The sequence below is a fragment of the Agelaius tricolor genome, unplaced genomic scaffold, assembly GCF_023055355.1.
Source record: "Agelaius tricolor isolate 1412-34295 unplaced genomic scaffold, bAgeTri1.0.p SCAF_14, whole genome shotgun sequence".
Classification (NCBI taxonomy): Eukaryota; Metazoa; Chordata; class Aves; order Passeriformes; family Icteridae; genus Agelaius; species Agelaius tricolor.
The window spans coordinates 16,903,279-16,919,567 of NW_027269274.1; the positions used below are offsets into that span (position 1 = coordinate 16,903,279).

At 45.9% G+C, this 16,289-nt stretch overlaps 1 protein-coding gene across 2 annotated transcripts in view; it reads left to right on the forward strand.

Moving 5' to 3' along the window:
- Positions 1-16,289, forward strand: part of BSN (bassoon presynaptic cytomatrix protein) — an 88,368-nt gene that overhangs the window by 14,978 nt on the left and 57,101 nt on the right. For both annotated transcript variants that reach the window (XM_071439963.1, XM_071439964.1), the window contains exon 2: positions 6,735-7,134. In XM_071439963.1, coding sequence (XP_071296064.1) covers positions 6,735-7,134 — 400 coding nt within the window. The remainder of the gene's footprint in view (positions 1-6,734; positions 7,135-16,289) is intronic.

A 16,289-nucleotide genomic window follows, 5' to 3' on the forward strand; every position in this document is an offset into this window, starting at 1 on the left:
TGGCTCCAGTTCAGGTCTTGGGGTTTATAGAGGCTCCTCTGGACTCTATAGGGATCAGTTGCCTTGCATTTAATTGCAGATGTTCATTATGGTCTCTATAGGGTGTCTAACAGACATCTGACCTTGGGGTTCTTTGGAGAGGTCTGGGGATGTTGGTCTGGTGAGCAGGAACAGCCACTGCTCTGGTTTTATATTGCAAAGTGCTCTAAAGGAAATTAGTCTTGGCTCAACCAGGGCTAAGTAAGGTGCAAATTAAGTATTTGCTTTCCACATAGCAAAATTAGAATTGTAAACAACAGAATACAATAAAATAGGATTGAAAATAAAGTATGTTGAGTTGGAAGGGCCTTCAATGATCATTTAGTCTAACTGCAAATGATAATGATTCACAAACCTTTACAAAAAGGCAGTTGTGCAGGAATGAAAATAAGCAAGTAAATGCTTATTTAGAGCTTAAATCAGTCATAAACCCCTCTTCTGCTATGTGGGATTCAGCTAATAAGATGGCAGATGCCTCTCAACATGAGCAGCAGTGAGAGTGACATTGATGTGTTCTCCTGTTGCAGATTCATGGTGCTAAGACAGAGAATAACTGGTTTGTGGTGGCTGTGTAAACTGGAAATCTCCTGGTTCCTGTTACCTTTCCATGCGTGGCATTTCAAACAAAGGGGGAAACCAGCAGCAGCTCTAGGTGTGTTATCTCCTGCAGAGCCAAGGCCAGAGGAGGGAGCTGGCAGGGACACCGTGCATGCAGCACTGCTCACCCAGGGCAGCACCACCCCTGGGCAGGGCTGTTAGTTTGGTGTGTTGGCTGCCAGTGGCTTGTGCCACCACCTGCCTGGCAGCCCCTCCTTGAAGCCCAGCCCCAGCAGGGTGTAACAGTGAGGCAGAGGACTCAAGACTATCACATTTCTCTGTATTTATGAGAACAGGTATGAGGGTAGAGATTAAGGACCTGCATTATTAGCAGATGGGGTGGAAGTAGGAGCTCGAGTACACTGTCAGCATCAGGAGATGAGCTTTAGGGATGCCTCAGTCACCAGGAAAATGCCTGACAGAAGCTGCATCTTATTTGATGGGGATAAGGCAACCCTGGAGCACAAAGCTGCAGGAGAACAGGGTTTTTCCACTGCTCACAAAAGCAAGTCATTAAACACTGTGGCCTTTCACAAGAGTGCTTGTGTTGCCATCTAATAAAATACTCCCTGACAGTTTCTAGTCACCATTTCCTATTTTCTGTTTTGATTTCAGCTGTGTGACATTTGCTGTTTTTAAACCATCCATTTCCAGAGTGATTCTCTTTCTGCATGGACATCAGTGTAATTAATTTAGAGGCACTTGGATTTAAGTGCTTAATTCTGTAACTGCTGGGGGCTTTTTCTTTGTCAAAGCAGAGCCTGATACAGGATTCCCTGTGTTGGATGTAGGACTTTTTAGAGCTACAAGCTGCCCCCAGTAGAACACCCAAGCTTGGGTATATCTGAGCATCACTAGTGTGAGATTTTCAGTGCACAGAGCTGAAACCAAAGGCCCTCCACATCAGACACTTCTTTTTCTGTTTATTTATTAAAAGGGTTGTCCTATTTTCTAGTCAGACTTGCTGACAGGCAGTGTATACCAGCTAACATTTGCTATTATCCTGTGCTGTTCCTTTGCCAACCCATAACCATTCAGAATTATGTCTTTCCAAGTCAAACCCAGTGCCATTTTGACCTAGAGTACAACTGCCTGCTAGTTTAGCTACCTGGTTTTTTTCTAAATAGGTTATACTCAGTGATTCTTAAAATCAGTCATGTGGATGTTCACATCAGGTTTCAGTTGAACCAACTAGGTCAAATCTCTGCTCAAAGCTGAGCAGCTCTAATTCTTGTTGGTCAGCCCAGCCTCCCTCTTTTGGGTGTGAGCCTCTTCGCATGTCTCTCTTCATGCTTTATCTTGAGCTGTTTGCTGCTCATCCCCTTGGTTTTACTGCAGGTAAACAATCATTTTCCCTCTTTTTCTACCCAGTTTTCCCTCTTTTTTTTTTCCCACTAACAGAAAAGACTTGCTTGTCCTCATTTTGCTGATTTTTGATCTGGTTTTGAAGCTGGGAGCTCCCTTCCATGGACGAACTCAGCTCCTCTTTGAAAAGCCTGAGCAGGGCATGCAATTTGTAAAATAATGATGACACTGCCACTTATTTTCATGGTTTTTATCTCCTACAATGCAGTAATTAGATCAGTTGCCCAGCAAGTAAGGACCCATTTCCCTTAGCACCAGGCAGAGGAAGGGATGCAATCCGTGTTTCTCATTTGCACAGAAGGGCTGCAGCTCCTGAAGGATTTACTCAGACCACAAATGCCAAGCTCCTGTGGATGCAATCACTGCCAGAGTTTTGTGGCAGCTGAGCAGGTGGATGTGGCCAGTGTGCTCAAGGCAGGGATGTGAAATTAGACAAAAACCAATAAATCAGTAGAAAACCAATGCTGTCTCTTGAACTTTCCCACACAAGTCAACAAGACTTGATTTACCAGCTGTGCATGTAGATTTTGTGTAATATTGTTATTGCTTGATTTTATAGCAGAGACATTAACAGTGTTGGCATTTACCTTGTGATGGTTATTGCTCCCAAGTTAGCACCTCTGGTGAAAAAGGGCCTGTTGACATCTCTTGGGATGCTGGCTCCAAGCCTGGGTCTTGCCTGTAAAATTTAGTGGCACTGATGAACCTACTTGAGTTAAATTAGAGCAATTCCCTCCTACAGACCCTGACTTTACCTGGGAATTCCCAAATAAGAAAGCTGTACCAATTTGCTGGCAGAGAATTGTAAACCAGTGCTATGTCATTGCATTGCTTTTATCTCCACTGATGCTGCTGACATCTTTTCCCTGGTGCTGCTGTGGCATCAAAAGTCTGGTTTAGGACAAATCATGTTTTTCTGAAATTAAATATTAACCAGCAAGCAGTCTAACATTTGTTTTGGCTGTAAGTAGGACTTTGTTTCTAAAGCTTTCCCAATTTTTTGTAATTTTAATGCAAAAACGTTATTTTTACATTAGGGGAAAAATGAGGCATAAAAAATCTGAGGTGCTTGTGACATCTCACAGTGCTGAGCTTGATTTTGTGGTGAATGCCTTTGACCCTTGGTTTTCCTTGTGCTGTTCATGCTTCTGATCATCTTGGGCAGCTCTTCCCCCTCAGTACTTATCCATCTCCTCCCAGGATGTTGTGTCAGCCCTAAATAGAAAGGCTGGTTTCATATCCATGTCTGTTCCCGAGTGGAACTAGGGAATTTCTGGGCCTTTTAATCAGAAGTATCTGATGGAGAGGCAGAGCTGGATATGGATTAATGTCTCAGGTTGATTTTTAGCTCTGGGCTCTGTGGCAGCAACCTTGCAGCTTTACCACCTCTCTTTCATGGAGCTGAGAGTTAATTTCTGTTACTTAGCTTTGTGCTGGAAAATGGAGGGAGTCTTAGAAAGAAAGAAGTTTTCAATTTTTTAATTTAAAAACAATGAAGAAAGGAAGGAAACAGTAGCTGCCCACCCTCCCAGTGACTGTGGGCAGGTGAGTAGAGCTGCCTGCCTGCCCTTCTTGTGATAAAATGCATTCATAGGACATCATAAATGGAAACTTTAACAGTATAATTGTTAATACACTCAGTATTAACAGTATAATCGTCAAACACTTGATATTCTTTAGCTGTACAAAATTATTACTCCATTTGTAACAGAGAGTGCAGCTGAGTTTGGACCCTGCAGAGATCTTTGACTCCATATCACCCAATATTTCTAATTCAGCAATTAGAGCAGTGCAGAATCAATACATCCCCCATCAAACAGAGGAAATCCTGCCTTATTAAGGCATTCCAATTTAATTGTTAATAGACACTCTAGTGGAATTGGGAGGAATTCTTTGGAACTGGTTAGCAGACCAGTGCTACTTAACTATCAGTGATAAAGCCTGTAAAAAAACCAAAATAGGGCTGAGCTGCAGTTTGGGCTTTTGTAACAGAAAAAAAAAGATATCATAGATGGGTGCAAATCATACAAATATTGGATCATCCTTGCAGAAGATGCAGTGAGCGTGGGCCTGTGTTTGATTCCATATGACTATTCTCATGTTCTTTCCTGAGGCATCTGTCCTGCATTGAGTTACTGTATTTGACAGACCAGATGATTTCTTCTGGTCTTAAAATTTCACGGGTATGTTCAACTGGTGCAAGTGAGAGACAGCACAGCCTGTGTCACAGAGGGGTTGAGGCATCCTGGATAATTATAAAATAAATAAATGCAGTGTTGGTAGAAGTGCATGGAGTGAAGCTGCTGCTGGGAATGGGACGGAGGTGGTGCCCGGCATTACTTAGCACTTGAGAAAGTGCAGGGAGCTGGGAGGGAGCTCGAGCCCCGTCTGGGAAAGCATCTCTGGAGCAGCACTGACCTGCCAGACAGTGAGCACCAACCACCCTCTCTGTCTGATGTGCCAGCAGTAGGGCTCAGGGCAAAATAACAGCACCTGCTGTATTGTTCCTCATGGGCTTTTGCATTTCCAAGAGAGCCATGCTGTTTTGGGTGGGAAATCTGAACTTGTCTGTGGGTTATCTGACAGCTCCCTGATGGAGTCAGAATTCTTACTTGGTGGCAAGTATTTTTCATATCAAATGGGGAAAACCCCTGAATTTTGAAATTTACAGTGGAATAGAATCACAGAATGGTTTGGGATGGGAGGGAGCTTACAGACCATCTCATTCCACCCCTGCCATGGGCAGGGACACATTCCAGTATCCCAGGTTGCTCCAAGCCTCATCCAACCTGGCCTTGAACACTTCAATGGATGGGGTAGCCACAGCTTCTCTGGGCAGAAAACCATTCTGCTTTTCCAAACAACAATTATTTATTTGACCATATAATGTTATTTCAGAGTTGTTTAATACACCATTAGGATAGGGTGTGTCTAATACATAAATGCTGAGGGTTTTATAGAAATATTAAATTTAAGTGAGAAGGTGCATTTTGCTTTCTGACAGCACTTCCTTCTGGTGTCTGGGGCTGAGCTCTCCAATCTCCACCAGTTACAGATGGTTTTATGTGTTTTATGAGGCAGTAGCTCTGCAGCCCTTGACATCAGGAGTCAAACCCCAAATCTGAACTGAAGGGTGTCAGAACTAACAATGGAGGGGCAGCACATGCCAACAACATTCATGGCAGGTGCTACTGTAGGGCCAGGAGCAATTTTCTCTTCAGACTAGAACAGATCACTCTCTCCCTTAGTGCTTTGCTTTATTATTATTGTGATTCTTTCTCCAGAGAAGTGGGTTTCAACCTGCAGCTGGAAAGTATTCCCAAAGTGCTATTTTACTATTTATTTTCATCCAACTTCCTATTACTGTGGCAACATGCACTTTGAATTTCATTAGTTTTATGCATTTAAGTTCTCTTTTTAAACCTTTATAAGGTCAGACCCTGCTTGGGTAAACCAACAATGTATTAAATTTGAGGTTCTGAGTAATACTTTTCCTTAAACAACTGTAGATCACAGGTAGTGAGGGCATTAGGGCTTCTGCTTTTTCAAGAAATATTTGTGGGTGTTACTGATAAGCACATGGACCAAATTATTTGGTAATTAGATAAGTATCTTCCATCATAGATTCATTCTTGTGCACTTGTGATCCATCAGCAGCACATTACAGGGTGCCTGCCCTGAAACCGCATGGGAGGAGGGGGTACAGGCTGTCATGCTGTGCACTGCAGCACAACAGCTCAAAGCTCTTGCACCTGGAGCTGCTCCAGAGCTCCTTGGGATGGCCAGGAGCATCCCTCAGCACTGTGGGCTGCTGAGCATCTTACACAGGCTATGGGACTGCGGGACTGCTGCAGAACCAGCAGTGGGTGCCATGCCAACCTCTGGGTTGCTGCTTGTAAGTAGCTCTGGTTTCACAGGGAGGTTTCATCACCCTGTCCTGGTGACCAAAGTCATCCCAGCTGGCTTAGCTGGCTTTTTTTGCCCAGCCAAGACTCACATCACCCAGAAGAGGGTTCAGCTGAGGGCAGCTAGCCCACAAAATCCCTGTTGTGTTTGCCACTTCAGTGCTGGTTACTAAAGGGGAGCCCATGTGCTCTCACTTGATTTCCCACTGCTGTGGCCCCTGGGAAACAAGCCCTTAGCTGCTTTCACCAGTGACTTGCATGGTTTTGCCTGACAGGTGAGGAAGTAAAAGTAGTTCTCCTGCCTCCATTAGGCTTCTGGAGGGGTTTTCCTTTAATAAATAGGCTCTTTGCAGGCTTCTGGTCTCACAGCCACTCGTGAAAGTAAGCTGTGAGAAGCCAGTTTAGTGCGTGTTGGTCGTGTCCCTGCAGGCTGCAAGGCAGAGTCACAGCTGCCTCTTCCAGTGGGTTTGTGCTGGAGAAGCGCTGGGAGCCCTGGCTGGCAGGAGGCTGAGCTTCTCAAACTTCTCACGCACGTTTTTATGTGCAACTTTCTGACTAAAGTTCAACTCAGAATACACCGAGTAATTCAATTGCATCTCTGCCGCTGGGTTATATAAGAGAAAGCTGAAATCGCGCCTCGTTTCGTAAGGTAACATGTATCCTTCTGCTGATCTGAGCAATTTCATGGTTTGCTGTGGGGTTTTGCTATCCCTTCTTGGCTGAGCTGGGATTTTGAGGGGGAGAGGGTGCTGTAGCAGTTTTCTACATTAACTGACATACAAATGTTTGAAACCTGGGCTTATTTTGTGTGTTTTGATGGTGTTTCAGCACGCTGAGGAGACCGGAGCAGCTGGAGCAGGCCGGGGGCCAGCGGTCAGCATCGCCCTCCCTCGCACAGACTGCAGGCAGCTCCCAGAGCCCCCGGGAGATGCGGGGCCGGGGCCAGCCTGCAGCGGCGGCAGAAGGGCCGCGGAGGACACTGCAGGTGGACGCCAGGAGCCAGGGCTCGGGGAGGTCTCCCTCGGTGTCACCGGAGCGGGGCAGCACCCCCACCTCTCCCTACTCCGTCCCGCAGATCGCCCCCCTCCCCAGCAGCACCCTCTGCCCCATCTGCAAGACAACAGAGCTCACCTCCTCCCCCGGCCAGCCTAACTTCAATGCCTGCACTCAGTGTCACAGCAAGGTCTGCAACCAGTGTGGCTTCAACCCCAACCCGCACCTCACCCAGGTAACGCCTCCTCTTCCTCATGCAGCCTCCTGGCTGCTTCGGGTGGGTTCTTGCTTTCTCCAAGCACAGAAGTCGCACCTTTGCTTTTAGCAGCTGCAAAGCATTCACCAGGAGCAAAGGTTCTGCTGGTAATAAGGGAATAATTGTGATAATGTGAGCTTTGATGAAATGGGGCAGATAAATTAGTTGAAGGGGGTTGGTAGATTACCAGGGCTCAGTCTCTGTTGAGATGCCAAAACAGGCTGAATTCTCCATTGTCAAAATTGTCCCAGAGTCAGAGGACTCCACAGCAAGGAGGGGAGCAGGGGGCTGCACTCCAGGCTGAGGTGAGGAGTGTCTCAGCCCCTGACTCACAGCAGGTTCTGGTGGGTTCCAGCAGCCTCACGCTCGGCGCAGGGAGGGAAGCGCCAGGAGTCGTGCACAACACGCGGCAGGGCCGGGGGAGGAGCGCTCCCACCGTGGGATGTGTGAGATGGATGCTCTGGGCTCTGGGGGCGGATCCGGCTGCGGTGCCGGAGGTGGGTGCTGGGGCTGGCTGAGGTGAGGGGCTCCCTGTGCCAATCTCTCAGGTCGCAGTTCTCCACACAGGGTGGGAAGTGGCTGGATAGTTTTTTCATCTGTTAAGAGCCAAACCACAGGGGTTTCTGATCTTAAAACAGAAACTTAAAGCTGCACTTTGAAAAGCAACTGTGCCACTCTAGTGCTTGATAAGACAGGATTTAGGCACTGAAGTCCCCTGGATGCCCAGGATTTACTGCCAGTAGCCATTTTGTGCAATGCTTGCTCCTGATGCTAGACACAGCAGTGTCTAAACATACTTGTTTGAGGAACTCCTGCCTTGCAGTCCTTTATCCTGATGGAGAAATCATAGAGTTATGGAATGGTTTGGGTTGGAAGGGACCTTGAAGATCACGCAGTTCCAGCCTGCTCCCATGAGCAGGGATACCTTCCACTAGACCAGGTTACTCCAAACTCCATCCAGCCTGGCATTGAACACTTCTAGGGATGTGACATTGACAGCTTCCTTGGGCAACCTTTTCCAGTGCATCACTACACTGATAGTAAAGAATTTTTTCCTTTTATCTAGTCTAACATACTGTCTTTGAATTTGAACCCATTCCCCCCTGTCCTGTCACTACATGCGCTTGTAAATAGTCTTGCCCCATGAAGGAGATACCCCTGCTATAATGATGCATAATTAGCTGGTTCCTGATATTACTTCACAGGTATTTACCTCTGCAAAGGTCTGAATAAGGTCTCAGATCTTAATAAAGAGCCCTGAGGTGGACATTCAGGGTTCTGCAAAGAAATTCCATGGGCTGCTTTCCTGTTTTGCTTATAAGTTTCATCTTTAGTTAGATTTGCCGAACATTATTTGGTGTCCAAGCATTGCCTTGAAAGTTGTCCAGTTTCTCTGAACAGTATCAGTTAACAAGGAAATAACAAAATAAAAATGCAACGGTTTCTCAGTTTCTGGTCTTGTCTCTTCTGCTTTGCCCCAAGAGCTTACCCACAGTGGGCTCTACCCCGAGTCTCTCTTGCAGATGCCAATGTTAAAATATGTCTGTGCACAGAGACTTTGCTTAGCTGCTCTAGGCCATTTTGCTCTTGGCATCTCTAGGTCTCTGTGCCCTCAGAAATGTGTTTGACTGCAGAGCATTTTAAAACCTCAAATAAAAAGAAATTGGACCTGAAATGGAAAAAGAGGTTGTTTTTTTGGTCTGTCCTGAGTTTAATATGCATTTCAGCAGCAAGCAACCTTATGACTTGTAAGTAGGTCATTGTGGGAGCTGGGGGATGAAAACAGTTGTCCAAGAGAAGTGTTTGCAGCTCATGTTAGCAGCCCAGTGTGATGGGCTGGCTGGGGGAGCAGCAGTGGTTGCTGCCTTGTTGGAAGTGTGACTCATTTTCCTCAACATCATTCCTTGTGCTGCTACTCCAGAGTCACACAGAGAGGTGCCTGAAGCATCCTGGTGCTGTTACTGGGGGGTAGTGGAGGCAGCTGGAAGGGTGCTCTCTATCTTGGTGGTGGGAGCTGGGTTGGGAAGGATCTCTGGAGGTTACCTGTTCCAACCTCTGCTCAAAGCAGCAAGCAGGGAAGGGATCTCAGGGCTGTACCCCATTGGGTCCTGGAACCTTCCAAGGGTGGTCATGCTGGGCCCAGCTGCTCCACTGCCTTCCCTCACAGGGAAAACATCCACACAGTCTGGTCCCTCCAACCCAGCAGGTGCTGCAGGGTGGCTGCACAGCATTGCTCATGAGGTGTTGTGTTCTCTATTTGCATTTCTTTATGAATCTACTTTCGTGTGTGTAGTTGGTACTGCCACTTTGTGCTGCAGTAGATATGAATTTGTGACTTCTTTCTGCTTTCAAGGCTCTCTAGCAGGATTAAATAATCAAAAATACCACATTTTCTAAGAAAATCAAACCCAAGAAAATCAAAACTGTGTTTTGCTTGGTACATCCTCTCCTGTGCAATCTGTTGAACTGCCAGAAACCACTGGCATGGTGAGGGAGGAGCTGCAGGGCTGGTTTGTCATAATGATCTCTCAAACCTTTTTGAGAGCTGGGGTATAAATCTTGTATAAACACTTTGTTTTCATTAGTCTTTTACTTGTATATATATCCATAGCATAAAATAGCTTTTCGTAATATATATTTAAAGAAAATAATAGACTTAGTGTGTGAGCTGTAATCCATCAAGCCCTGTCTTGCCACTTTCAACTCCAAGAGCAGATTTTTCAGAGGAGGGTTGACAGCAACACCTTCACTTTGTACTTCAGTAATACCTTCTCCTCAGAAGCACATAATTCCCTTTGAAATACTATTTTTCTTTGGCTGTTATTTTATTCCTTTTTGTTTGGCTTGATGGTCATTTTATCTTAAAAGCAAGTAATGAATTTCTGTGCTGACGAAGCAATCAGCTTCTGTGGCATCTTGAGGTGATCGCTTGCTGAGAAAAACAAAATCTCTTTCTGGGTTTTTATTTCACTGTCTGTTTATTCCTTTGAACAGCAGCTCATTCTTGTTTCACAAGACTGGGCAAACAGAAGTTCCTGTCTGCTGCTGGTGTCACTCATATTTTACATGTAGATAATTATATTGTTCCCTCTGTTCATCCCGTGCCCTGAAATAGCTGCTGTCATCGTTTTCAATTTGGTCGTGTGCTGGTGGGCTGCTTTCCTTGTTCATTCACTTATTCCTGAAGGTCAGTGCTCTTGCCACAGACAGTTATTTTAAGCAAGGAAAGGGAATTATCAAGCAGGGAGCAATGGTGGCACCATTAAAGACAACAAGTTTTAAAATAACGTGCTAAAATCTAGCAGTTTGTTTCCAGTCCTGTGCAGAAAATAGGTTTTTGAATGGAGATGTGTTAAGTGCAACATTGCAGCTTTCACATTCTAGTATGATTTTTAATTTCTCATTAAAACTTTTTTTCTACTTTTCCTCTGTGTTGTCTCTGAGGGTGTTTTTGGACAGCTTGTTCTGCAGGACCATACCAGTGATGCTGTCATCTCCTCCAGGGGGAATAGCTCAGTTTCAAACCAGTACAATAGGTTTAGAAAATCCTCTTTTTATACATCTTTCACTTTGTTCTGCTGCTCCTGTGGCTTTCGCCTGACTGATCCAGCAGCATGTTCATCTGATTGGATTTGCTCTGTTTGGTATCATAAGGAGTAACCTGCAGGCATCCTTTCTGCTTCTCTGGGGTTTTGAAGTGCTACTGCACATTGCTAATTTGATAAATTAATTTCTTCTTCAGTCTTCTCTTAAAATTTGTTGTGTTTCTTTTAATTTGTTTTCTCACCATCCTAAGCGCTAAACCAAAAACACGAGGAACTTGAGTTTGATTTTAATCAAGAGCAGCAGCACAGCATTAAAACGTGTGCTTTAGTTAGAGCTGAAATGAAACTCAAAATGCCTGGCTGCCTAATAGGTCTGCTTTGAACCACTTGGGATTACAGGAAACCTTTCTTGTCTGCTTTACATTTCTATTGTGCCTTTTTCAATTTGAAGTAGTGTTTATTAGAGGCAGTTTCATAAATATTCAGATGCACCTCCCTGAATAAAAGGAACATGTTTATACATGTGTGTTCTTTACCAAATTACTTTCTTTTTGAAGGCCCTCCTTTTGTCCCCGAGCTGTTTTGATTATATTTGCTGTATTTGTGCCCGTATTTATGACTTATAATTGTTAAACTTTAGTTCTGCCCCACGTTTTTAGCTCCACTTAGGGAGATTGAAGAGGTTCTTTGTACTTTTTGTGCTATGAATATAATGAATTATGAAATATTTAAAATATTTGAGAGCAAATCTGTTCTCTGCGTGCTCTGTGCCATGTAAGCTCATCACAAACCTTTGGTCACGGACCTTCAGCAAGCTAAACGTAAAAAGTCTTAAGGAGAATTAAAAACTTGCTGGTTGGTTTCCCAACAGTGGTCAGGGTTATTTGACAGGGGAAGAAAATTCTCAGCACCTCTTGAGTTATCTGTAGCAAGAGGAGGTAGCCACAAAAATAATTTAAAGTTTTTAAGTAAATGTTTAAATTGTATTAATGGAAAATAGACCATCAGCTGAGGAGATGAGACTGAAATAATGTGAACATTGTGTGGGGCTGTGTTTATCCTGTCATAACCTCACAGCAGATGGTTTTCTGCTCAGTAGTATAAGAAAATTTGGGTAAAGTGGAAAAAAGAAGTTGGGGGAAGCTGAAGGGTGACACAATGCAGAGCATCTTTGGTGGGAGGAGTGGGGCTTGTTGGCACTGGAGGAATGTCTGTGGTCCAAAGCCTTTTCCAACCTGGCTGTACTGTCAAGAGTGGTGCCTGCCCACAGTATCACCTCAGTCATTTTGCAATGACTGAAAAACCTCAAATATTGAAATTGTGAAGCTCTTCTTACACTGCTTTCAAAGGACCCCATTTCTCATTTGGTTCATTGTCCTAGTTTCACATATTGCACCACGTTGGTCCAGTTTTCAGTAAAACCCAGCATATTTGTGAGTTAGGGGCCCAATCTATCTTACTTACCCTGCAGGAGGCTTTGGCTTGACTAGTGACCACTGGTTCAGAAACCCTGCAAGGCAAGGGCTGTGCTTAGCACGCCAGAGGGGTTATCAGTTCTACATTAAACCAATGTTTGTTATTAATGGCAGTGAATCCCCATCTCTTCCTCTCATCCCCATCTCTCCTCTCCTGCCTGTCATTCATTCAACATCCAAACATTCACAGGTCTCTGATGCTGTGCAAGTGTGGGTAGAATCCCTGTTGGCATCAGTGCTTTCACCCAGGGCTGAGCACTGAAGGACTGGATGAAAACAGGGATCTACTTTCTGATAGATAATTAAACATGAGTATTGTGAGAAATTTGATCTCCCTGCCTTTTCAAGCAACCAAAGTGTTCTTCACCTCTTTGGATCTTTATTGAAAAGCCATGGAGCCATGTTGGCATGACATTTCCTAAATTTCTGAGTTTCCTCTGGGTGCATCCACTCCATGTTGGATGTAGCTCTTTGCAATGGGAGGAATGGCAGAGGATAAAATGTGACAGTGATAATTCATTTACACAGTCTCTTCTCTAGCTGAACAAGGCAAAGCCAACAGGGTTTTCTCCTGCCCTTGGGACCTCAGCAAGTGTTTGTTTTCCTGGCCATGAAGCACCTCCAGCCTCAGCCATTGGCACATGTGTGGTCCTGCATCTCCTGCATGTCCTGCACCTGTATTATTGTGCTCATGGATAAACACAAGGCTCTGTTTAGAGGTTATAGTTCCTGCTCATTTTAAAGAATAGGTGTTGAGTCTGAAAAATAAATGTTTCTCTGGTCTAGCATCCCTTGGGGCATCTCACACTGGTGTCGTGCTTGTGGTGTCTGTGGGTAGCTGGGGAGGTGGGGCTGGTTCTGTCAGCAGTTGTCCTTCCTTGTGTTCACCTGTCAGCAAGTTCAGAGGTGTGTTTTTTCCTCCTGTGATCAGATCAAACCCCTGGACACCCTTGGGCAAGCAGTGTTTTTGTTCTGCTGTGGTGTTAGACAGCTTTTTGTGTATGTATGTGGTAGGTTGTACCCTATTTTCAGCCAGACCCCTGTGTTGCTGAGTCAAGTTGCCCATTTTAGAATGATTTGTCTTTTGAGATCATCCTCCTTCACCATATAGCTGTAAAAATAAATCTGTCGTTGGCATTACGTTGCAGATCTGGGAGAAATTTTCCATTGGATCCTGCTGTGCAATAGGAGTGAGATGTGTGTTTATTCCAGTTTTTTCTTTGTTTTTAGCAGAGCTTCAGCCAGCAGTGACCTGCATGGACAGTGGGTGATGCTGTTTGCAGGAGCTGGGGCTTGGCATGCCTGCTACCTCCTCCTAAGGATACAGCAATTTGGGCTGCAGCTGCTTGGGCAGGGATGCTTGGCCTCATCTGCTGCCACAGGGCTGCTCCATCCCAGTGTCTGAGGTCAGCATCTGCCCCATGGGCAGGTGGGACCAGTGCTTTCTGCCCTACAACTCTCCTCAAGAACACCCTGTGAGCTGGGCACTAAAATTCTGCTCTTTGTGGCTGCACAGAATATTCTGTGCATTTTTTAATGGTGAGAAAATATTGATAGGAACATGAGATTTATCACCCTGAACTAACAGGTTGTATGTGTATGCATATTTGCCATGTTTTAGTCCTTCCTCACCGTTGCCCTTCACCTCTTAATCCCTTTATCCCTACACCAGGTGTTCCATCATGTATCTGCAGCATTGCAGTGAAGGATGTGTCTGTTATCCCTTGGTGGACTTTAATTTTTTAATGAGGTGATTAACACTGAATGAAGCAACTCAAATGGAGCTGGAGAGTAGCACACTTGCTCTTGCTGAGCCTTTCTACTTAAAATTGGCTTATTTGCCTTTTTGGCCCCTGCTTCAGCCCGAGCAGGAGCCATTCACAATGACGTGCGACTCATCTCTTTGACAGATCACAATTTAAGTTAGAGCCCATGAAAAGAAAAAGCTCATGAGTAATTCTGGCTGTTTCTCCCAATGTGCTGCCTTTTGCTGTGCTCTGCGTGGATGATTCAAATAATGCAAAATTCTCTGGCAGAAAATGTCAAAGAAGATCTCTGCTAAACGCTTGCTGGTGACTGAGGGGGCTGGTGCTGCTCAGGGTGGGTCCTCTCCGCTCACGGCAGGTTCGGCTGAGCCGCGGGGACACAGCAGGGGCTGTGGTGACATGTTAAAATTGTTCGGAGGGCACGGGAGAGCGTGGCTTCCCGCAGGCTGGAGCGATGCTGCGGTGCAGAGGGGTAATTAAAACAACTGCGAGTGAAGAGGAGCCCTCCCCAGGGATGGGAAGTGGCCTCCTTTCCGCCGCTCGCTAAATGCCGAGCCCGGCGAGCCGCTCGGGCTGAGCGCCGCCGCCCCGCGCCCTCCTTCCCTCGGTACATTAAGTTACAACAAGCTGTTTGCTTGGATGAGACATGGTTTTCCTCTGGCTTCCAACTCCCAGATCACTTCATCATTAAAAAGAAAAGCCAGCTGAGAATCGGAAGCAGCTGTCAAGCTTTCCATAGTGGAGCAGGGTACCGAGTCAGCGGCTCCCTGTCTCTTTGAGAGCTCTGCTGTGGCAGCTTCTTGCTTTCCCTCCCTGCCCCTGAACATCCCCGGGCAGAGGGACAAGATCCCTTACAGCCCGTGGTGGTGGATGGGGATATTTTGCTCGCACGGGTGCTGCTCCAGGTTTTCCTACCGGTCGAGTGTGTGGATTCTCTCAGTGTTTGAGTCGCTCAGCTCCCTCTTGGTGCACTCGCTGCAGCCCCGAGAGCAGGAGCTGCGCAGGGCTGTGCAGCCCTCGCCTGTGCGCTCCGGTCTGTGATGTGTGTTTGCTGCCGGAACGCTGCGCTGCCTCGGGGAGCGCTTAGGAGGAAACTTCAAGAGCTTTCAGTGCTTTGATGGGGATTGAGTTAATCCTAGCTGAATTCATTCCTATTTACGGTCTTTCTACAAGCTGCAGAGAGCAGGGTGTTTGTAACGGAGGGTGTCAGGCACTTTAGCACCCACTCTGCACCCCCCCCTACGGCGCTGTCCCAGGTTTGCATCTTTGGTGCAGCAAGGGGTGCCCAGTGGGAGAATCCCAGCACAGGAGATGTTGTGACATGGCTTTTCCCACCTTGAATTATAGTGACATACAAGGTCTGTCTGGTCCTTAAAGACAGAGGTGGTGGCATCTTGTCAGTGTCTCTTGTAACCTGAATTTAGCTGATCACCAGTGCTATTTTTAGAGCTGTGTGGGCTCCCACCACAATGAACCACCCTGCTTCTTCCTGGTCCTGTCTCTTGGCCATGGTCACATTTAGATGCTAAAAAGGGATTTACATAGTGTGGTGGGCTGAAAAGCCTCAGAGATTTCTGAAAGCAGTCCTGTGTATGCAGTGAGGTGTTTGTGGAACAGCAGTTCATGCCTGCAGAGGTATTTCTCACCATCTTAATTCAAGCCTTGCTCCCAGACCTCAACCTCCTGCCATACCCAGCTTTTTTCAGAGATATGATATGCAGCTGTGCTCCTGGACAGCCCAGATCTGAGGGGTATGGTGCTGACAGACTATGAAAACTGACTATTTTAACTCTGATTTAAATGGTGTTTTATCTCAGCTACAAACCTTTTGATCAAGGACAGCCGAAGGGGGGATATTTCCATTCTGGAGTCAGTTTATGTTGTAAATAGACTGTGCCGGTGGCATGGCTTTCTCCTTTGAGTAAATCAAAGCCAAATTGTTAGAATGGCTCTGGAAATCCAGAGAGCAAAATGTGATCTTAATGGAATGGGAGTAGACTATGCAGCAGGCTGGTGAGATTAAAGGTTTGTCAGAAGGAGTTAAGGCATGTATGTAACGCAGTACTACACCAGCTATAATTTGTTTTTGAAGGCTGAAGAACAACAAGTGTGTCCCTCCCCTTCCTCTCTTGCTCCCTGCCCTGCCCACTTTGATGCCCATCTCCTGTATCTTAATCGAGCCCAGCTGTTTGTGCAGCAGCATTGCAAAAAACCTTCAGGATGAGAAGTTTTTACATTGACTTTTTGTTCCCTCCCCAGCTCCTTTGCCACCCCATTGCTTTGTCCAAGCTGAGGGGGCAAACTGGCCAGACCCTCAAGTTGGAGACCTCCATGGAAGAGAGACCTGA